This window comes from Amblyomma americanum, chromosome 1, assembly GCF_052857255.1.
Source record: "Amblyomma americanum isolate KBUSLIRL-KWMA chromosome 1, ASM5285725v1, whole genome shotgun sequence".
NCBI classification, from domain to species: Eukaryota; Metazoa; Arthropoda; class Arachnida; order Ixodida; family Ixodidae; genus Amblyomma; species Amblyomma americanum.
Window position 1 is genome coordinate 364226145 of NC_135497.1, and position 22918 is coordinate 364249062.

Sequence of the window (22918 nt, forward strand, 5' to 3'; positions counted from 1 at the left end):
TTGTGGTGCAGTGGGAGCAGTGGAGTTATTTATGCCGGCTGAGCGATTACAACCACGAGGAAGTGCACCTGCTGAGGCAGCAGAAGATCCAGCAGGAGTGCCAGAGGGATTCTGGTCGACGGTTGCCATCGTAGTGGATGGTCCGAGCAGGTGGCGACCGGGATGCCATAAACCATATAAATATATGGTTTATGGAGTTTAACGTCTTCAAGGGACTCAGGCTATGAGACGCCGTAGTCAAGGGCTCCGAAAATTTCGACCACCCGGAGTTCTTTAAAGGGGCTGTGAAGAGGGCTCTAATAAAGTTGCGGCATGCCTGGAATATTGAATCACGCCACTTCGCGAATAGTGTCCAGCTAGGATTTTTAATTTGAGCTTTGTAGAAGCTGAGTTATCTGTAGTTAAAATTTGAATTTTAGCGTCTTGGCGCCTTTCCCTCTGCTCTCGTCACTTTTTGCACGCTGGAAGGTAGGAGCTCCTTAGTTTTCGCGGAAGCCCGTGACGCCATTCGAACCGGTCTAGTAAAAATTAAACGACGTAGCGTGCAGTGAGAGTGGGCCTAGAGGCAACCTCCGCAAATTTTGACAAATATTCTACAGCCACTAATATATACGAGCTGCCCACTGCTGATGCTTCAGGAGGTGCAAAGTTGTCAATCACTATAGTGTCAAATGCAGTCTAAGGCAAAGGGATGGGCGTGAGAAACCCGGGTTGGCATCCTAGAAGACGCTTGTACTGCTGGCAGACTTCGCAGCTCGCAACGTACGCACGGATGCTGTTGCCCATCTTGGGCCACCAGAAGCGTTCCTGCGGCGTTCGCAACGTGGCTCGCTGGCCAATGTGCCCTCCAGTGGGGCAGTCGTGAATGGCGTGAAGCACGCGCAGCAGGAAGTACGAGGAGATGCTGTTCTTCCTCCCGGTTTTTGAGCCAGTGTGGCGTACAACGTAGCATCCCGCAGGACAAACATGGAGTTGCTCCTGGTGTCCCCAAGGAGAGCCATGATAGCTGCCAAATCTCGGTCTTTGTTTTGTGATTTTTTTGGCGTGCTATCTAAATAAGAGCCCGCTTTCGCTTGACCGAGTTCGAGAGCAGCCGTCAACACTGCGGTGTCGCAACAAGGCATCTGCAATTCGGTCAAGAGCTCCGGCCCGATGCCGCACACCATATGTGTATTCTTGACGAGTAATTTTCCAGCGAGCGATCTTGTGCTCGAGGTGCCGCTTCGTGAATATCCAGGGGATTTAGGAATTATCAGTTACGATGGTGAATTTCAGTCCGAAGATGTAGTAGCGAAATTTGTCGTCGACACTCCAGACCACAACCAGACATTCCGGCTCGTTGGAGTGGTAATGGCTTTCGGCATCAACAGTTTGCGTCTAGCGTACACGACGATGTGCTGAGCACCCTGCGTCATTGTAAAGGACCGAAGCTGAGACGCGGTCGCCTGCCCGAATGCCTAGCCTTTAATGTCACTTCCTTCTCCGCTTCTTCCCGCGCCTCTGATCTTTACTTAATCTTTGTTGTCCTGGCATCAATATATATATATTTATATATATAGCAACCTGCCCACCTCATCAGGTGCCAGCTCATTTAATCATGAGAGGCTGCTCGGGAAGGCCAACCATTCGCTACCCAACTACAGTCCCACAGACGGCAGCCCCTGCCAGAGAAGGCACGTGGCGCATCGCTTGGCCGCTGCACCCCTGCGCCAGGAGTGGTAGGAAGGCTCCAAAGGATCTATAAATGTAGAGGATAACCGATTCCGCATATATTGGCATTAACCCATTATCGCTATCTGAACAGCAGCCAACCGTGAACATTTGGTCTGAACACCAGAACCGAGGGGGAAACAGATCTGCTAGCGCACATAATTCGCATTTGGCCTAACTGCACAAACCGATCATGGTATTCGCCATTTTGCACCGGTATATTCCAAACCGCTGTCACAGGTGGAAGAGATACGAAATCTGTCGAGAAGGTAACGGCGTAGCTCACATCCGGATTTACTCGCTCTCCAAAGTTTACGTAAATCTGCTCACACATATCGGCTGCCGCCTGGCTCAGATCTCGCCCAGTCTTCATTCGTACGTGCGCTTGCAGCAGTGAGGTTTGTGCGGGTTCGATGTAGGGTTTTGCGAACAAGTCACACAATGCTGACTCACCTTCCCGTCGACTTGGCACTCGCACCGCTCTTAGCGGAGCCCAGCGTCGCATGTGTAGACGGCTCTCGAGTGGCACTCTGGCTTGTTGTGGGCTTCCCCGCCGAGAACTGCATGAAAATACCCGACTGCTCGTCACGTATCCTCCTGAGCCACGCAATGCCACGCCTCCGATTTTTTTTTTCAAACGCTTCGCAAATGAAATTTGCTTGAATGGATGTCTTCCTTCATTTTCAATATTATAATTGGGCGCCTGTGTTTGTTTTTCTTTCCCTTCATTTGCTCCTTTTAGCCTATATTGCCCCTATTTGCCTGAGAACTTCTGCAATTCGTCTCAATTCCCACCACGCTTCGTTCCAAATTTTGCCTGAGAATTTCTGCAGTTCGTAGAAATTCCCACAACGCTTCGTTCCAAGTTTTCAAACTTGGCGGAGCGCATTGGCTCCGCCCACACTTTCGGTCACGTGGTACCATAATTACGACGGTTCAAATTTGGCGTTGCCTTTCTTGTGGCCCCGGCCACTTTTAGCACATTTTATGCTTCTAATAAATTAACTATTCACTGCTCGTCACCAAATTTTTTTCCCGAACCCTCACATCATTGTTGTGTCGTCTGGCGCTCATATCGATAAGAGCACTCTGCGAAGTGCGCATGCGTGATTAAGTATAAAAAGCAGAGTGCCGCTTGCTAGCGGCTCTCTTTCTTTCCCGAGCCTCAACCCACAGGCATTGATTAATAAACGTCGTTCACCCGGAACTTGCCTGATCCTTTCGGCTCGCCTGGGCGCAAAACATAACACGTGGCGACGAAGATGGGATTTTGAACAGTTGCGCAGCGTCAAGGAAGAGAAGTGTTCTCGGCATTCAGCCTCTGTTCAGTATCGACGATTTAATAGTGCTGTTTTTTTTTCTTTTCTTTGCTGACTGATATCATGAACGAAGAAGCCAGTGCCGGTTCGAAGGAGGTTGCTGCTCAAATTGGCCAAATAGAACCATTCCACGTTTCCAAGAATGACTGGGCGTCGTACGAAGAACGGATGACGTAGTTTCTAATCGTCAACCGTGTTCCCGAAGGTGACAGAGTACATGCATTCCTGAGCATCATAGGCCACAGTACCTACAGTCTTCTGAAATCGTTGGTTGCCCCGGATTTGCCTTCAGCCAAGAGCTTCGAGGTACTAAAGATGTCCCTGGGGGACCATCTGTCTCCGAAACCGTCGGTCATTGGCGAGAGAGCAAAGTTCCACAGGAGGCAGCAAGTCGAAGACGAGACCATTTCTGATTACGTTGCCGAACTACGGAAGCTAGCACGAACCTGTGATTTTGAAAGCGCGTTAGACGAGTCCCTCTGGTATCTCTTCGTGTGAGGCTTGTTAAGAGAGGATATACGGCGAGTGCTGTTCACTGATGATAGCAAACTTACGTTTCTGAAGCGCGCTGTGGCTATGGAGGCGGCAACAAAAAGCACCGCGGAAGCCCGTACAGGTGTGTCTGCAGCCAACCCCCTGCATAAGGTACAAGCGACTTCGAGTGTCCAGTCGCATGCATGTTTTCGCTGCGGGTCGCCGGAACATTCCGGCAAAGCGTGTCCCCACGTAATGCTATAAGTGCAACAAAAAAGGGCTCCTGCAACGAGTTCGCCGTAGCGCTTCCGGCACGTCGCATGAGAAACGCCCCATCAAGGACACTGCAAAAACTTCATCGGTGGTATCCCACTCGGAAGTGGTAGCCGTAAAGGGCGTCATTTGCTCTCAATATTGAGCCTATCATGGTACCGATGACAGTAAATGATGTGACAGTCCCTATGGAGCTATATAGGTGCTGCCGTCAGTCATGCCTTTAAAACAATACCGCCAATTTTTTTTCATGAGCCACGCTCAACGCGACAGGAGTCAAGCCCCGCATCTATACAGGAGCCCTGGTGATCTCAAAAGGCGTCCCACAAGTCAAGGTGCAGCACGGTGGCAACACGGCGAGCCTTCCTCCATACGTCGTTGTCCGGGAGGGGCCGCCATTGCTGGGCCGGGAATGGCTTCAGGCAATTAGGCTGGAATGGAGCAAAATCTGGAACTTCCTCCATATGTCAAGGTCAGAGCTGCGCCAGTTGTCAAGAGCAACGTAACGTTCCAATCAACGCACCTCTTCACCCGTGGTCATGGCCGACTTCACCGTGGCAGCGTGTTCACGAAGACTTTGCGGGACCTTTTCAGAATACCATGTTTTTAGTGGTGGTCGACGAATATTCTAAATGACCAGAGGTCTTCGAAATGAGATTGGCAACTACAGAAAGTACGATTCGTTGTTTGACCGAGCTCTTCGCACGTTTTGATTTCCCTGAAACAATTGTTTCCGATAATGGACCTCTGTTTCGCAGGAGTTCAAGCACTTCGTGCAGGCAATGGGAGCGCGGCACGTCCTCACGGCTCCTTACCACCCCAGCTCTAATGGGTTGGCAGAGCGTTTCATCTGGACCTTTAAGATTGCGCTGCGCAAAGAGAGCACAGGAGGAACACTGCAGGTAAAGCTGCATAAATTTTTGCTGTCGTATCGTAACACACCACATAACACGACTGGTGAGTCACCAGCGGCATTGCTCCTAGGACAACGCTTACGCTGTCGGCTAGATGCCGTAAACCATTCCGTGGGGGAAAGAGTAGCATACAGAAGGTGCACTCAGGCACTAGTTCGTCCATGTCGCGAACGTCACTTCTTGGTAGGCGACAGAGTGTTAGCACGCTATTTTTCTAGAAAACCAAAGTGGGCGCCCGCTTTGATTGCTCCTCAAACAGGACCTGTCTCTTTCCAAGTACGTGCTACCACCCCGGCGTCACCTGGCATGGGCACCAGGATCATATGCTACAGAGGCCTGCAAATGACGTTCCCCCTAGGAATGGAACAGCGGGTGAAGTTACAACCAGCGAGTTCCTGGTTTATCCTGAGACTGCCGGCGCACCAGTTCCTTCCAGTCCTCAACCGTCCAGGGTAACTCCGGTTGTGCAACAGGCGACACCAGCATCCGCCGAGGCAAGACGCTACCCCATGCGAAATCGTCGCCCACCAGCTAGATTTGAAGCTGGACTCTGATTGTCTGTGTGCTTCATTAAAAGGGGAAGTGGTGTTTCGTCGACTGACGCTCATGCCGATAAGGGCACTCTGCGAAGTGCGCACGCATCGCAAGTGTTAAAAGCAGAGTGCGGCTTGCTAGCGTTGCTCTTTTTTGTCCGAGCCTCAACCCACAAGCATGGGTTAATAAACGTGGTTCACCCGGAACTTGTCTGATCCTTTAGGCACGCCTGGGCGCAAAACGTAAGAATCATAATCCGTCGATTACAATCATGCGAACACTTTTCCTTCAGCTCTGGCGGTCATGGTAGTAGGAAGAGGAACCATGAGTTATTCCGTACACGACCTATTCAGTCTTGCAAGCGAACGACCGTTTTTTTTTGAACCGCGACACGTGCACTGCGAAATTGTTTCTTCTCCGCCTGTCCTAATCTGCCTGAAACGCTGCCGTACACACACGCCACGTATTTTCACCTAACCGTTTAGTGATGCCGTAGGGCCCATCGTATTTCGCGGTCAGTTTACGCCCTGCTGACTGTAGGCCGCGTCGCGCCCAGACCTCGTCTCCAACTTCATAGTAAGGAGCTGGTCGATGTCGGCAGTCGGAGTTGCGTTTTTGCGCCTGTTGCGCACGAGACGCTCTTTACCGTGCTTCCCACCTGATTCGCTGACAAGCTGCCTATCGTTGCACAGGGGTCCCGATATAGATAGGTGTTTCCAGGTTGCACGTTCTTGTAAGTTGAGGCTCTTGAAAGTACAGAATTTTGTAAGGCGTTGTTCCTGCCGAACTGTGCACAGAAGTGTTGACAGCGTAGGCTGCCGCTGGAGGTGTTGGTCTCAGTCTGACTCGCCTGTTTCGTTATTCATGCAGAATGGAGTGAGTCGCGATTTTATGGTCCGATTCGTCCACTCGGGGAAATTAACCATCCGCTTGAGAGTGGTACGCCGATGCAATGTGGTGCTCAACCCCCGCCCGGCGCAGGTAAGCACGGATTTCGCGACTTCAAAAGGTGGTCGACTGGTCCGATATTAGTTTTCACGGAAGCCCGTGACGCCATTCGATCCGGTCTAGTTAAAATTAAACGACGTAGCGTGCAGTGAGAGTGGGCCTAGAGGCAACCTCCGCAAATTTTGACAAATATTCTACAGCCACTAATATATACGAGCTGCCCACTGCTGATGTTTCAGGAGGTGCAAAGTTGTCAAAGGGATGGGCGTGAGAAACCCGGGTTGGCATCCTGGAAGACGCTTGTACTGCTGGCAGACTTCGCAGCTCGCAACGTACGCACGGATGCTGTTGCCCATCTTGGGCCACCAGAAGCGTTCCTGCGGCGTTCGCAACGTGGCTCGCTGGCCAATGTGCCCTCCAGTGGGGCAGTCGTGAATGGCGTGAAGCGCGCGTAGCAGGAAGTACGAGGAGATGCGGTTCTTCCTCCCGGTTTTTGAGCCAGTGTGGCGTACAACGTAGCATCCCGCAGGACAAACATGGAGTTGCTCCTGGTGTCCCCACGGAGAACCATGATAGCTGCCAAATCTCGGTCTTTGTTTTGTGATTTTTTTGGCGTGCTATCTAAATAAGAGCCCGCTTTCGCTTGACAGATTTCGAGAGCAGCCGTCAACACTGCGGTGTCGCAACAAGGCATCTGCAATTCGGTCAAGAGCTCCGTCCCGATGCCGCACACCATATGTGTATTCTTGACGAGTAATTTTCCAGCGAGCGATCTTGTTCTCGAGGTGCCGCTTCGTGAATATCCAGGGGATTTAGGAATTATCAGTTACGATGGTGAATTTCAGTCCGAAGATGTAGTGGCGAAATTTGTCGTCGACACTCCAGACCACAACCAGACATTCCGGCTCGTTGGAGTGGTAATGGCTTTCGGCATCAACAGTTTGCGTCTAGTGTACACGACGATGTGCTGAGCACCCTGCGTCATTGGAAAGGACCGAAGCTGAGACGCGGTCGCCTGCTCGAATGCCTAGCCATTAATGTCACTTCCTTCTCCGCTTCTTCCCGCGCCTCTGATCTTTTCTTAATCTTTGTTGTCCTGGCATCAATATATATATATATATATATATATATATATATAGCAACCTGCCCACCTCATCAGGTGCCAGCTCATTTAATCATGAGAGGCTGCTCGGGAAGGCCAACCATTCGCTACCCAACTACAGTCCCACAGACGGCAGCCCCTGCCAGAGAAGGCACGTGGCGCATCGCTTGGCCGCTGCACCCCTGCGCCAGGAGTGGTAGGAAGGCTCCAGAGGATCTATAAATGTAGAGGATAACCGATTCCGCATATATTGGCATTAACCCATTATCGCTATCTGATCAGCAGCCAACCGTGAACATTTGGTCTGAACACCGGAACCGAGGGGGAAACAGATCTGCTAGCGCACATAATTCGCATTTGGCCAAACTGCACAAACCGATCATGGTATTCGCCATTTTGCACCGGTATATTCCAAACCGCTGTCACAGGTGGAAGAGATACGAAATCTCTCGAGAAGGTAACGGCGTAGCTCACATCCGGATTTACTCGCTCTCCAAAGTATACGTAACTCTGCTCACACATATCGGCTGCCACCTGGCTCGGATCTCGCCCAGTCTTCATTCGTACGTGCGCTTGCAGCAGTGAGGTTTGTGCGGGTTCGATGTAGGGTTTTGCGAAAAAGTCACACAATGCTGACTCACCTTCCCGTCGACTTGGCACTCGCACCGCTCTTAGCGGAGCCCAGCGTCGCATGTGTAGACGGCTCACGAGTGGCACTCTGGCTTGTTGTGGGCTTCCCCGCCGAGAACTGCATGAAAATACCCGACTGCTCGTCACGTATCCTCCTGAGCCACGCAATACCACGCCTCCGATTTTTTTTTCAAACGCTTCGCAAATGAAATTTGCTTGAATGGATGTCTTCCTTCATTTTCAATTTTATAATTCGGCGCCTGTGTTTGTTTTTTTCCCTTCATTTGCTCCTTTTAGCCTATATTGCCCCTATTTGCCTGAGAACTTCTGCTATTCGTCTCAGTTCCCACCACGCTTCGTTCCAAATTTTGCCTGAGAATTTCTGCAGTTCGTAGAAATTCCCACAACGCTTCGTTCCAAGTTTTCAAACTTGGCGCAGCGCATTGGCTCCGCCCACACTTTCGGTCACGTGGTACCATAATTACGACGGTTCAAATTTGGAGTTGCCTTTCTTGTGGCCCCGGCCACTTTTAGCACATTTTATGCTTCTAATAAATTAACAATTCACTGCTCGTCACCAAATTTTTTTCCCGAACCCTCACATCATTGTTGTGTCGTCTGGCGCTCATATCAATAAGAGCACTCTGCGAAGTGCGCATGCGTCATTAAGTATAAAGAGCAGAGTGCCGCTTGCTAGCGGCTCTCTTTCTTTCCCGAGCCTCAACCCACAGGCATTGATTAATAAACGTCGTTCACCCGGAACTTGCCTGATCATTTCGGCTCGCCTGGGCGCAAAACATAACACGTGGCGACGAAGATGGGATTTTGAAGAGTTGCGCAGCGTCAAGGAAGAGAAGTGTTCTCGGCATTCAGCCTCTGTTCAGTATCGACGATTCAAGAGTGCGGTTTTTTTTTCTTTTCTTTGCTGACTAATATCATGAACGAAGAAGCCAGTGCCGGTTCGAAGCAGGTTGCTGCTCAAATTGGCCAAATAGAACCATTCCACGTTTCCAAGAATGACTGGGCGTCGTACGAAGAACGGATGACGTAGTTTCTAATCGTCAACCGTGTTCCCGAAGGTGACAGAGAATCTGCATTCCTGAGCATCATAGGCCCCAGTACCTACAGTCTTCTGAAATCGTTGGTTGCCCCGGATTTGCCTTCAGCCAAGAGCTTGGAGGTACTAAAGATGTCCCTGGGGGACCATCTGTCTCCGAAACCGTCGGTTATTGGCGAGAGAGCAAAGTTCCACAGGAGGCAGCAAGTCGAAGACGAGTCCATTTCTGATTACGTTGCCGAACTACGGAAGCTAGCACGAACCTGTGATTTTGAAAGCGCGTTAGACGAGTCCCTCTGGGATCTCTTCGTGTGAGGCTTGTTAAGAGAGGATATACGGCGAGTGCTGTTCACTGATGATAGCAAACTTACGTTTCTGAAGCGCGCTGTGGCTATGGAGGCGGCAACAAAAAGCACCGCGGAAGCCCGTACAGGTGTGTCTGCAGCCAACCCCCTGCATAAGGTACAAGCGACTTCGAGTGTCCAGTCGCATGCATGTTTTCGCTGCGGGTCGCCGGAACATTCCGGCAAAGCGTGTCCCCACGTAATGCTATAAGTGCAACAAAAAAGGGCTCCTGCAACGAGTTCGCCGTAGCGGTTCCGGCACGTCGCATGAGAAACGCCCCATCAAGGACACTGCAAAAACGTCATCGGTGGTATCCCACTCGGAAGGGGTAGCCGTAAAGGGCGTTATTTGCTCTCAATATTGAGCCTATCATGGTACCGATGACAGTAAATGATGTGACAGTCCCTATGGAGCTTGATATAGGTGCCGCCGTCAGTCTTGCCTTTCAAACAATACCGCCAATTTTTTTTCATTAGCCACGCTCAATGCGGCAGGAGTCAAGCTCCGCATCTATACAGGAGCCCTGGTGATCTCAAAAGGCGTCCCACAAGTCAAGGTGCAGCACGGTGGCAACACGGCGAGCCTTCTTACATACGTCGTTGACCGGGAGGGGCCGCCATTGCTGGGCCGGGAATGGCTTCAGGCAATTAGGGTGGAATGGAGCAAAATCTGGAACTTCCTCCATATGTCAAGGTCAGAGCTTCGCCAGTTGTCAAGAGCAACGTAACGTTCCAATCAACGCACCTCTTCACCCGTGGTCATGGCCGACTTCACCGTGGCAGCGTGTTCACGAAGACTTTGCGGGACCTTTTCAGAATACCATGTTTTTAGTGGTGGTCGACGAATATTCTAAATGACCAGAGGTCTTCGAAATGAGATTGGCAACTACAGAAAGTACGATTCGTTGTTTGACCGAGCTCTTCGCACGTTTTGATTTCCCTGAAACAATTGTTTCCGATAATGGACCTCTGTTTCGCAGGAGTTCAAGCACTTCGTGCAGGCAATGGGAGCGCGGCACGTCCTCACGGCTCCTTACCACCCCAGCTCTAATGGGTTGGCAGAGCGTTTCATCTGGACCTTTAAGATTGCGCTGCGCAAAGAGAGCACAGGAGGAGCACTGCAGGTAAAGCTGCATAAATTTTTGCTGTCGTATCGTAACACACCACATAACACGACTGGTGAGTCACCAGCGGCATTGCTCCTAGGACAACGCTTACGCTGTCGGCTAGATGCCGCGAACCATTCCGTGGGGGAAAGAGTAGCATACAGAAGGTGCACTCAGGCACTAATTCGTCCGTGTCACGAACGTCACTTCTTGGTAGGCGACAGAGTGTTAGCACGCTATTTTTCTAGAAAACCAAAGTGGGCGCCCGCTTTGATTGCTGCTCAAACAGGACCTGTCTCTTTCCAAGTACGTGCTACCACCCCGGCGTCACCTGGCATGGGCACCAGGATCATATGCTACAGAGGCCTGCAAAGGACGTTCCCCCTAGGCATGGAACAGCGGGTGAAGTTACAACCAGCGAGTTCCTGGTTTATCCCGAGACTGCCGGCGCACCAGTTCCTTCCAGTCCTCAACCGTCCAGGGTAACTCCGGTTGTGCAACAGGCGACACCAGCATCCGCCGAGGCAAGACGCTACCCCATGCGAAATCGTCGCCCACCAGCTAGATTTGAAGCTGGACTCTGATTGTCTGTGTGCTTCATTAAAAGGGGAAGTGGTGTTGCGTCGGCTGACGCTCATGCCGATAAGGGCACTCTGCGAAGTGCGCACGCATCACAAGTGTTAAAAGCAGAGTGCGGCTTGCTAGCGGTGCTCTTTTTTGTCCGAGCCTCAACCCACAAGCATGGGTTAATAAACGTCGTTCACCCGGAACTTGTCTGATCCTTTAGGCACGCCTGGGCGCAAAACGTAAGAATCATAATCCGTCGATCACAACCATGCGAACACTTTTGCTTCAGCTCTGGCGGTCATGGTAGTAGGAAGAGGAACCATGAGTTATTCCATACACGACCTATTCAGTCTTGGAAGCGAACGACCGTTTTTTTTGAACCGCGACACGTGCACTGCGAAATTGTTTCTTCTCCGCCTGTCCTAATCTGCCTGAAACGCTGCCGTACACACACGCCACGTATTGTCACTTAACCGTTTAGTGATGCCGTAGGGCCCATCGTATTTCGCGGTCAGTTTACGCCCTGCCGACTGTAGGCCGCGTCGCACCCGCACCTCGTCTCCAACTTCTTAGCAAGGAGCTGGTCGATGTCGGCAGTCGGAGTTGCGTTTTTGCGCCTGTTGCGCACGAGACGCTCTTTACCGTGCTTCCCACCTGATTCGCTGACAAGCTGCCTATCGTTGCACAGGGGTCCCGATATAGATAGGTGTTTCCAGGTTGCACGTTCTTGTAAGTTGAGGCTCTTGAAAGTACAGAATTTTGTAAGGCGTTGTTCCTGCCGAACTGTGCACAGAAGTGTTGACAGCGTAGGCTGCCGCTGGAGGTGTTGGTCTCAGTCTGACTCGCCTGTTTCGTTATTCATGCAGAATGGAGTGAGTCGCGATTTTATGGTCCGATTCGTCCACTCGGGGAAATTAACCATCCGCCTGAGAGTGGTACGCCGATGCAATGTGGTGCTCAACCCCCGCCCGGCGCAGGTAAGCACGGATTTCGCGACTTCAAAAGGTGGTCGACTGGTCCGATATTAGTTTTCACGGAAGCCCGTGACGCCATTCGATCCGGTCTAGTTAAAATTAAACGACGTAGCGTGCAGTGAGAGTGGGCCTAGAGGCAACCTCCGCAAATTTTGACAAATATTCTACAGCCACTAATATATACGAGCTGCCCACTGCTGATGTTTCAGGAGGTGCAAAGTTGTCAAAGGGATGGGCGTGAGAAACCCGGGTTGGCATCCTGGAAGACGCTTGTACTGCTGGCAGACTTCGCAGCTCGCAACGTACGCACGGATGCTGTTGCCCATCTTGGGCCACCAGAAGCGTTCCTGCGGCGTTCGCAACGTGGCTCGCTGGCCAATGTGCCCTCCAGTGGGGCAGTCGTGAATGGCGTGAAGCACGCGTAGCAGGAAGTACGAGGAGATGAGGTTCTTCCTCCCGGTTTTTGAGCCAGTGTGGCGTACAACGTAGCATCCCGCAGGACAAACATGGAGTTGCTCCTGGTGTCCCCACGGAGAACCATGATAGCTGCCAAATCTCGGTCTTTGTTTTGTGATTCTTTTGGCGTGCTATCTAAATAAGAGCCCGCTTTCGCTTGACAGATTTCGAGAGCAGCCGTCAACACTGCGGTGTCGCAACAAGGCATCTGCAATTCGGTCAAGAGCTCCGTCCCGATGCCGCACACCATATGTGTATTCTTGACGAGTAATTTTCCAGCGAGCGATCTTGTTCTCGAGGTGCCGCTTCGTGAATATCCAGGGGATTTAGGAATTATCAGTTACGATGGTGAATTTCAGTCCGAAGATGTAGTGGCGAAATTTGTCGTCGACACTCCAGACCACAACCAGACATTCCGGCTCGTTGGAGTGGTAATGGCTTTCGGCATCAACAGTTTGCGTCTAGTGTACACGACGATGTGCTGAGCACCCTGCGTCATTGGAAAGGACCGAAGCTGAGACGCGGTCGCCTGCTCGAATGCCTAGCCATTAATGTCACTTCCTTCTCCGCTTCTTCCCGCGCCTCTGATCTTTTCTTAATCTTTGTTGTCCTGGCATCAATATATATATATATATATATATATATATATATATATATATATATATATATATATATATATATATATATATATATATATATATATATATATATATATAGCAACCTGCCCACCTCATCAGGTGCCAGCTCATTTAATCATGAGAGGCTGCTCGGGAAGGCCAACCATTCGCTACCCAACTACAGTCCCACAGACGGCAGCCCCTGCCAGAGAAGGCACGTGGCGCATCGCTTGGCCGCTGCACCCCTGCGCCAGGAGTGGTAGGAAGGCTCCAGAGGATCTATAAATGTAGAGGATAACCGATTCCGCATATATTGGCATTAACCCATTTTCGCTATCTGATCAGCAGCCAACCGTGAACATTTGGTCTGAACACCGGAACCGAGGGGGAAACAGATCTGCTAGCGCACATAATTCGCATTTGGCCAAACTGCACAAACCGATCATGGTATTCGCCATTTTGCACCGGTATATTCCAAACCGCTGTCACAGGTGGAAGAGATACGAAATCTCTCGAGAAGGTAACGGCGTAGCTCACATCCGGATTTACTCGCTCTCCAAAGTATACGTAACTCTGCTCACACATATCGGCTGCCACCTGGCTCGGATCTCGCCCAGTCTTCATTCGTACGTGCGCTTGCAGCAGTGAGGTTTGTGCTGCGGATTCGATGTAGGGTTTTGCGAAAAAGTCACACAATGCTGACTCACCTTCCCGTCGACTTGGCACTCGCACCGCTCTTAGCGGAGCCCAGCGTCGCATGTGTAGACGGCTCACGAGTGGCACTCTGGCTTGTTGTGGGCTTCCCCGCCGAGAACTGCATGAAAATACCCGACTGCTCGTCACGTATCCTCCTGAGCCACGCAATACCACGCCTCCGATTTTTTTTTCAAACGCTTCGCAAATGAAATTTGCTTGAATGGATGTCTTCCTTCATTTTCAATTTTATAATTCGGCGCCTGTGTTTGTTTTTTTCCCTTCATTTGCTCCTTTTAGCCTATATTGCCCCTATTTGCCTGAGAACTTCTGCTATTCGTCTCAGTTCCCACCACGCTTCGTTCCAAATTTTGCCTGAGAATTTCTGCAGTTCGTAGAAATTCCCACAACGCTTCGTTCCAAGTTTTCAAACTTGGCGCAGCGCATTGGCTCCGCCCACACTTTCGGTCACGTGGTACCATAATTACGACGGTTCAAATTTGGAGTTGCCTTTCTTGTGGCCCCGGCCACTTTTAGCACATTTTATGCTTCTAATAAATTAACAATTCACTGCTCGTCACCAAATTTTTTTCCCGAACCCTCACATCATTGTTGTGTCGTCTGGCGCTCATATCAATAAGAGCACTCTGCGAAGTGCGCATGCGTCATTAAGTATAAAGAGCAGAGTGCCGCTTGCTAGCGGCTCTCTTTCTTTCCCGAGCCTCAACCCACAGGCATTGATTAATAAACGTCGTTCACCCGGAACTTGCCTGATCATTTCGGCTCGCCTGGGCGCAAAACATAACACGTGGCGACGAAGATGGGATTTTGAAGAGTTGCGCAGCGTCAAGGAAGAGAAGTGTTCTCGGCATTCAGCCTCTGTTCAGTATCGACGATTCAAGAGTGCGGTTTTTTTTTCTTTTCTTTGCTGACTAATATCATGAACGAAGAAGCCAGTGCCGGTTCGAAGCAGGTTGCTGCTCAAATTGGCCAAATAGAACCATTCCACGTTTCCAAGAATGACTGGGCGTCGTACGAAGAACGGATGACGTAGTTTCTAATCGTCAACCGTGTTCCCGAAGGTGACAGAGAATCTGCATTCCTGAGCATCATAGGCCCCAGTACCTACAGTCTTCTGAAATCGTTGGTTGCCCCGGATTTGCCTTCAGCCAAGAGCTTGGAGGTACTAAAGATGTCCCTGGGGGACCATCTGTCTCCGAAACCGTCGGTTATTGGCGAGAGAGCAAAGTTCCACAGGAGGCAGCAAGTCGAAGACGAGTCCATTTCTGATTACGTTGCCGAACTACGGAAGCTAGCACGAACCTGTGATTTTGAAAGCGCGTTAGACGAGTCCCTCTGGGATCTCTTCGTGTGAGGCTTGTTAAGAGAGGATATACGGCGAGTGCTGTTCACTGATGATAGCAAACTTACGTTTCTGAAGCGCGCTGTGGCTATGGAGGCGGCAACAAAAAGCACCGCGGAAGCCCGTACAGGTGTGTCTGCAGCCAACCCCCTGCATAAGGTACAAGCGACTTCGAGTGTCCAGTCGCATGCATGTTTTCGCTGCGGGTCGCCGGAACATTCCGGCAAAGCGTGTCCCCACGTAATGCTATAAGTGCAACAAAAAAGGGCTCCTGCAACGAGTTCGCCGTAGCGGTTCCGGCACGTCGCATGAGAAACGCCCCATCAAGGACACTGCAAAAACGTCATCGGTGGTATCCCACTCGGAAGGGGTAGCCGTAAAGGGCGTTATTTGCTCTCAATATTGAGCCTATCATGGTACCGATGACAGTAAATGATGTGACAGTCCCTATGGAGCTTGATATAGGTGCCGCCGTCAGTCTTGCCTTTCAAACAATACCGCCAATTTTTTTTCATTAGCCACGCTCAATGCGGCAGGAGTCAAGCTCCGCATCTATACAGGAGCCCTGGTGATCTCAAAAGGCGTCCCACAAGTCAAGGTGCAGCACGGTGGCAACACGGCGAGCCTTCTTACATACGTCGTTGACCGGGAGGGGCCGCCATTGCTGGGCCGGGAATGGCTTCAGGCAATTAGGGTGGAATGGAGCAAAATCTGGAACTTCCTCCATATGTCAAGGTCAGAGCTTCGCCAGTTGTCAAGAGCAACGTAACGTTCCAATCAACGCACCTCTTCACCCGTGGTCATGGCCGACTTCACCGTGGCAGCGTGTTCACGAAGACTTTGCGGGACCTTTTCAGAATACCATGTTTTTAGTGGTGGTCGACGAATATTCTAAATGACCAGAGGTCTTCGAAATGAGATTGGCAACTACAGAAAGTACGATTCGTTGTTTGACCGAGCTCTTCGCACGTTTTGATTTCCCTGAAACAATTGTTTCCGATAATGGACCTCTGTTTCGCAGGAGTTCAAGCACTTCGTGCAGGCAATGGGAGCGCGGCACGTCCTCACGGCTCCTTACCACCCCAGCTCTAATGGGTTGGCAGAGCGTTTCATCTAGACCTTTAAGATTGCGCTGCGCAAAGAGAGCACAGGAGGAGCACTGCAGGTAAAGCTGCATAAATTTTTGCTGTCGTATCGTAACACACCACATAACACGACTGGTGAGTCACCAGCGGCATTGCTCCTAGGACAACGCTTACGCTGTCGGCTAGATGCCGCGAACCATTCCGTGGGGGAAAGAGTAGCATACAGAAGGTGCACTCAGGCACTAATTCGTCCGTGTCACGAACGTCACTTCTTGGTAGGCGACAGAGTGTTAGCACGCTATTTTTCTAAAAAACCAAAGTGGGCGCCCGCTTTGATTGCTGCTCAAACAGGACCTGTCTCTTTCCAAGTACGTGCTACCACCCCGGCGTCACCTGGCATGGGCACCAGGATCATATGCTACAGAGGCCTGCAAAGGACGTTCCCCCTAGGCATGGAACAGCGGGTGAAGTTACAACCAGCGAGTTCCTGGTTTATCCCGAGACTGCCGGCGCACCAGTTCCTTCCAGTCCTCAACCGTCCAGGGTAACTCCGGTTGTGCAACAGGCGACACCAGCATCCGCCGAGGCAAGACGCTACCCCATGCGAAATCGTCGCCCACCAGCTAGATTTGAAGCTGGACTCTGATTGTCTGTGTGCTTCATTAAAAGGGGAAGTGGTGTTGCGTCGGCTGACGCTCATGCCGATAAGGGCACTCTGCGAAGTGCGCACGCATCACAAGTGTTAAAAGCAGAGTGCGGCTTGCTAGCGGTGCTCTTTTTTGTCCGAGCCTCAACCCACAAGCATGGGTTAATAAACGTCGTTCACCCGGAACTTGTCTGATCCTTTAGGCACGCCTGGGCGCAAAACGTAAGAATCATAATCCGTCGATCACAACCATGCGAACACTTTTGCTTCAGCTCTGGCGGTCATGGTAGTAGGAAGAGGAACCATGAGTTATTCCATACACGACCTATTCAGTCTTGGAAGCGAACGACCGTTTTTTTTGAACCGCGACACGTGCACTGCGAAATTGTTTCTTCTCCGCCTGTCCTAATCTGCCTGAAACGCTGCCGTACACACACGCCACGTATTGTCACTTAACCGTTTAGTGATGCCGTAGGGCCCATCGTATTTCGCGGTCAGTTTACGCCCTGCCGACTGTAGGCCGCGTCGCACCCGCACCTCGTCTCCAACTTCTTAGCAAGGAGCTGGTCGATGTCGGCGGACGAAGTTGCGTTTTTGCGCCTGTTGCGCACGAGACGCTCTTTACCGTGCTTCCCACCTGATTCGCTGACAAGCTGCCTATCGTTGCACAGGGGTCCCGATATAGATAGGTGTTTCCAGGTTGCACGTTCTTGTAAGTTGAGGCTCTTGAAAGTACAGAATTTTGTAAGGCGTTGTTCCTGCCGAACTGTGCACAGAAGTGTTGACAGCGTAGGCTGCCGCTGGAGGTGTTGGTCTCAGTCTGACTCGCCTGTTTCGTTATTCATGCAGAATGGAGTGAGTCGCGATTTTATGGTCCGATTCGTCCACTCGGGGAAATTAACCATCCGCCTGAGAGTGGTACGCCGATGCAATGTGGTGCTCAACCCCCGCCCGGCGCAGGTAAGCACGAATTTCGCGACTTCAAAAGGTGGTCGACTGGTCCGATATTAGTTTTCACGGAAGCCCGTGACGCCATTCGATCCGGTCTAGTTAAAATTAAACGACGTAGCGTGCAGTGAGAGTGGGCCTAGAGGCAACCTACGCAAATTTTGACAAATATTCTACAGCCACTAATATATACGAGCTGCCCACTGATGATGTTTCAGGAGGTGCAAAGTTGTCAATCACTATAGTGTCAAATGCAGTCTAAGGCAAAGGGATGGGCGTGAGAAACCCGGGTTGGCATCCTGAAAGACGCTTGTACTGCTGGCAGACTTCGCAGCTCGCAACGTACGCACGGATGCTGTTGCCCATCTTGGGCCACCAGAAGCGTTCCTGCGGCGTTCGCAACGTGGCTCGCTGGCCAATGTGCCCTCCAGTGGGGCAGTCGTGAATGGCGTGAAGCACGCGTAGCAGGAAGTACGAGGAGATGCGGTTCTTCCTCCCGGTTTTTGAGCCAGTGTGGCGTACAACGTAGCATCCCGCAGGACAAACATGGAGTTGCTCCTGGTGTCCCCACGGAGAACCATGATAGCTGCCAAATCTCGGTCTTTGTTTTGTGATTTTTTTGGCGTGCTATCTAAATAAGAGCCCGCTTTCGCTTGACAGAGTTCGAGAGCAGCCGTCAACACTGCGGTGTCGCAACAAGGCATCTGCAATTCGGTCAAGAGCTCCGTCCCGATGCCGCACACCATATGTGTATTCTTGACGAGTAATTTTCCAGCGAGCGATCTTGTTCTCGAGGTGCCGCTTCGTGAATATCCAGGGGATTTAGGAATTATCAGTTACGATGGTGAATTTCAGTCCGAAGATGTAGTGGCGAAATTTGTCGTCGACACTCCAGACCACAACCAGACATTCCGGCTCGTTGGAGTGGTAATGGCTTTCGGCATCAACAGTTTGCGTCTAGTGTACACGACGATGTGCTGAGCACCCTGCGTCATTGGAAAGGACCGAAGCTGAGACGCGGTCGCCTGCTCGAATGCCTAGCCATTAATGTCACTTCCTTCTCCGCTTCTTCCCGCGCCTCTGATCTTTTCTTAATCTTTGTTGTCCTGGCATCAATATATATATATATATATATATATATATATATATATATATATATATATATATATATATATATATATAGCAACCTGCCCACCTCATCAGGTGCCAGCTCATTTAATCATGAGAGGCTGCTCGGGAAGGCCAACCATTCGCTACCCAACTACAGTCCCACAGACGGCAGCCCCTGCCAGAGAAGGCACGTGGCGCATCGCTTGGCCGCTGCACCCCTGCGCCAGGAGTGGTAGGAAGGCTCCAGAGGATCTATAAATGTAGAGGATAACCGATTCCGCATATATTGGCATTAACCCATTATCGCTATCTGATCAGCAGCCAACCGTGAACATTTGGTCTGAACACCGGAACCGAGGGGGAAACAGATCTGCTAGCGCACATAATTCGCATTTGGCCAAACTGCACAAACCGATCATGGTATTCGCCATTTTGCACCGGTATATTCCAAACCGCTGTCACAGGTGGAAGAGATACGAAATCTCTCGAGAAGGTAACGGCGTAGCTCACATCCGGATTTACTCGCTCTCCAAAGTATACGTAACTCTGCTCACACATATCGGCTGCCACCTGGCTCGGGTCTCGTTCAGTCTTCATTCGTACGTGCGCTTGCAGCAGTGAGGTTTGTGCGGGTTCGATGTAGGGTTTTGCGAAAAAGTCACACAATGCTGACTCACCTTCCCGTCGACTTGGCACTCGCACCGCTCTTAGCGGAGCCCAGCGTCGCATGTGTAGACGGCTCTCGAGTGGCACTCTGGCTTGTTGTGGGCTTCCCCGCCGAGAACTGCATGAAAATACCCGACTGCTCGTCACGTATCCTCCTGAGCCACGCAATACCACGCCTCCGATTTTTTTTTCAAACGCTTCGCAAATGAAATTTGCTTGAATGGATGTCTTCCTTCATTTTCAATTTTATAATTCGGCGCCTGTGTTTGTTTTTCTTTCCTTTCATTTGCTCCTTTTAGCCTATATTGCCCCTATTTGCCTGAGAACTTCTGCTATTCGTCTCAGTTCCCACCACGCTTCGTTCCAAATTTTGCCTGAGAATTTCTGCAGTTCGTAGAAATTCCCACAACGCTTCGTTCCAAGTTTTCAAACTTGGCGCAGCGCATTGGCTCCGCCCACACTTTCCGTCACGTGGTACCATAATTACAACGGTTCAAATTTGGAGTTGCCTTTCTTGTGGCCCCGGCCACTTTTAGCACATTTTATGCTTCTAATAAATTAACAATTCACTGCTCGTCACCAAATTTTTTTCCCGAACCCTCACATCATTGTTGTGTCGTCTGGCGCTCATATCGATAAGAGCACTCTGCGAAGTGCGCATGCGTCATTAAGTATAAAAAGCAGAGTGCCGCTTGCTAGCGGCTCTCTTTCTTTCCCGAGCCTCAGCCCACAGGCATTGATTAATAAACGTCGTTCACCCGGAACTTGCCTGATCATTTCGGCTCGCCTGGGCGCAAAACATAACACGTGGCGACGAAGATGGGATTTTGAAGAGTTGCGCAGCATCAAGGAAGAGAAGTGTTCTCGGCATTCAGCCTCTGTTCTGTATCGACGATTCAAGAGTGCGGTTTTTTTTTCTTTTCTTTGCTGACTAATATCATGAACGAAGAAGCCAGTGCCGGTTCGAAGCAGGTTGCTGCTCAAATTGGCCAAATAGAACCATTCCACGTTTCCAAGAATGACTGGGCGTCGTACGAAGAACGGATGACGTAGTTTCTAATCGTCAACCGTGTTCCCGAAGGTGACAGAGAATCTGCATTCCTGAGCATCATAGGCCCCAGTACCTACAGTCTTCTGAAATCGTTGGTTGCCCCGGATTTGCCTTCAGCCAAGAGCTTGGAGGTACTAAAGATGTCCCTGGGGGACCATCTGTCTCCGAAACCGTCGGTTATTGGCGAGAGAGCAAAGTTCCACAGGAGGCAGCAAGTCGAAGACGAGTCCATTTCTGATTACGTTGCCGAACTACGGAAGCTAGCACGAACCTGTGATTTTGAAAGCGCGTTAGACGAGTCCCTCTGGGATCTCTTCGTGTGAGGCTTGTTAAGAGAGGATATACGGCGAGTGCTGTTCACTGATGATAGCAAACTTACGTTTCTGAAGCGCGCTGTGGCTATGGAGGCGGCAACAAAAAGCACCGCGGAAGCCCGTACAGGTGTGTCTGCAGCCAACCCCCTGCATAAGGTACAAGCGACTTCGAGTGTCCAGTCGCATGTATGTTTTCGCTGCGGGTCGCCGGAACATTCCGGCAAAGCGTGTCCCCACGAAATGCTATAAGTGCAACAAAAAAGGGCTCCTGCAACGAGTTCGCCGTAGCGGTTCCGGCACGTCGCATGAGAAACGCCCCATCAAGGACACTGCAAAAACGTCATCGGTGGTATCCCACTCGGAAGGGGTAGCCGTAAAGGGCGTTATTTGCTCTCAATATTGAGCCTATCATGGTACCGATGACAGTAAATGATGTGACAGTCCCTATGGAGCTTGATATAGGTGCCGCCGTCAGTCTTGCCTTTCAAACAATACCGCCAATTTTTTTTCATTAGCCACGCTCAATGCGACAGGAGTCAAGCTCCGCATCTATACAGGAGCCCTGGTGATCTCAAAAGGCGTCCCACAAGTCAAGGTGCAGCACGGTGGCAACACGGCGAGCCTTCCTACATACGTCGTTGACCGGGAGGGGCCGCCATTGCTGGGCCGGGAATGGCTTCAGGCAATTAGGCTGGAATGGAGCAAAATCTGGAACTTCCTCCATATGTCAAGGTCAGAGCTTCGCCAGTTGTCAAGAGCAACGTAACGTTCCAATCAACGCACCTCTTCACCCGTGGTCATGGCCGACTTCACCGTGGCAGCATGTTCACGTAGACTTTGCGGGACCTTTTCAGAATACCATGTTTTTAGTGGTGGTCGACGAATATTCTAAATGACCAGAGGTCTTCGAAATGAGATGGCAACTACAGAAAGCACGATTCGTTGTTTGACCGAGCTCTTCGCACGTTTTGATTTCCCTGAAACAATTGTTTCCGATAATGGACCTCTGTTTCGCAGGAGTTCAAGCACTTCGTGCAGGCAATGGGAGCGCGGCACGTCCTCACGGCTCCTTACCACCCCAGCTCTAATGGGTTGGCAGAGCGTTTCATCTAGACCTTTAAGATTGCGCTGCGCAAAGAGAGCACAGGAGGAACACTGCAGGTAAAGCTGCATAAATTTTTGCTGTCGTATCGTAACACACCACATAACACGACTGGTGAGTCACCAGCGGCATTGCTCCTAGGACAACGCTTACGCTGTCGGCTAGATGCCGCAAACCATTCCGTGGGGGAAAGAGTAGCATACAGAAGGTGCACTCAGGCACTAATTCGTCCGTGTCACGAACGTCACTTCTTGGTAGGCGACAGAGTGTTAGCACGCTATTTTTCTAGAAAACCAAAGTGGGCGCCCGCTTTGATTGCTGCTCAAACAGGACCTGTCTCTTTCCAAGTACGTGCTACCACCCCGGCGTCACCTGGCATGGGCACCAGGGTCATATGCTACAGAGGCCTGCAAAGGACGTTCCCCCTAGGCATGGAACAGCGGGTGAAGTTACAACCAGCGAGTTCCTGGTTTATCCCGAGACTGCCGGCGCACCAGTTCCTTCCAGTCCTCAACCGTCCAGGGTAACTCCGGTTGTGCAACAGGCGACACCAGCATCCGCCGAGGCAAGACGCTACCCCATGCGAAATCGTCGCCCACCAGCTAGATTTGAAGCTGGACTCTGATTGTCTGTGTGCTTCATTAAAAGGGGAAGTGGTGTTGCGTCGGCTGACGCTCATGCCGATAAGGGCACTCTGCGAAGTGCGCACGCATCACAAGTGTTAAAAGCAGAGTGCGGCTTGCTAGCGGTGCTCTTTTTTGTCCGAGCCTCAACCCACAAGCATGGGTTAATAAACGTCGTTCACCCGGAACTTGTCTGATCCTTTAGGCACGCCTGGGCGCAAAACGTAAGAATCATAATCCGTCGATCACAACCATGCGAACACTTTTGCTTCAGCTCTGGCGGTCATGGTAG

At 51.0% G+C, this 22918-nt stretch overlaps 1 protein-coding gene across 1 annotated transcript in view; it reads right to left on the reverse strand.

Annotated features, from left to right (window-relative positions):
• The window catches only part of LOC144100983 (uncharacterized), a 53446-nt gene that overhangs the window by 8562 nt on the left and 21966 nt on the right, over positions 1–22918 (reverse strand). Inside the window, exons 6-9 of the mRNA XM_077633945.1 lie at positions 19548–19654; positions 13733–13839; positions 7916–8022; positions 2164–2270 (exon numbers count right to left, since the gene is read on the reverse strand). Coding sequence (XP_077490071.1) covers positions 13796–13839; positions 19548–19654 — 151 coding nt within the window. The 3' untranslated portion in view covers positions 2164–2270; positions 7916–8022; positions 13733–13795. The remainder of the gene's footprint in view (positions 1–2163; positions 2271–7915; positions 8023–13732; positions 13840–19547; positions 19655–22918) is intronic.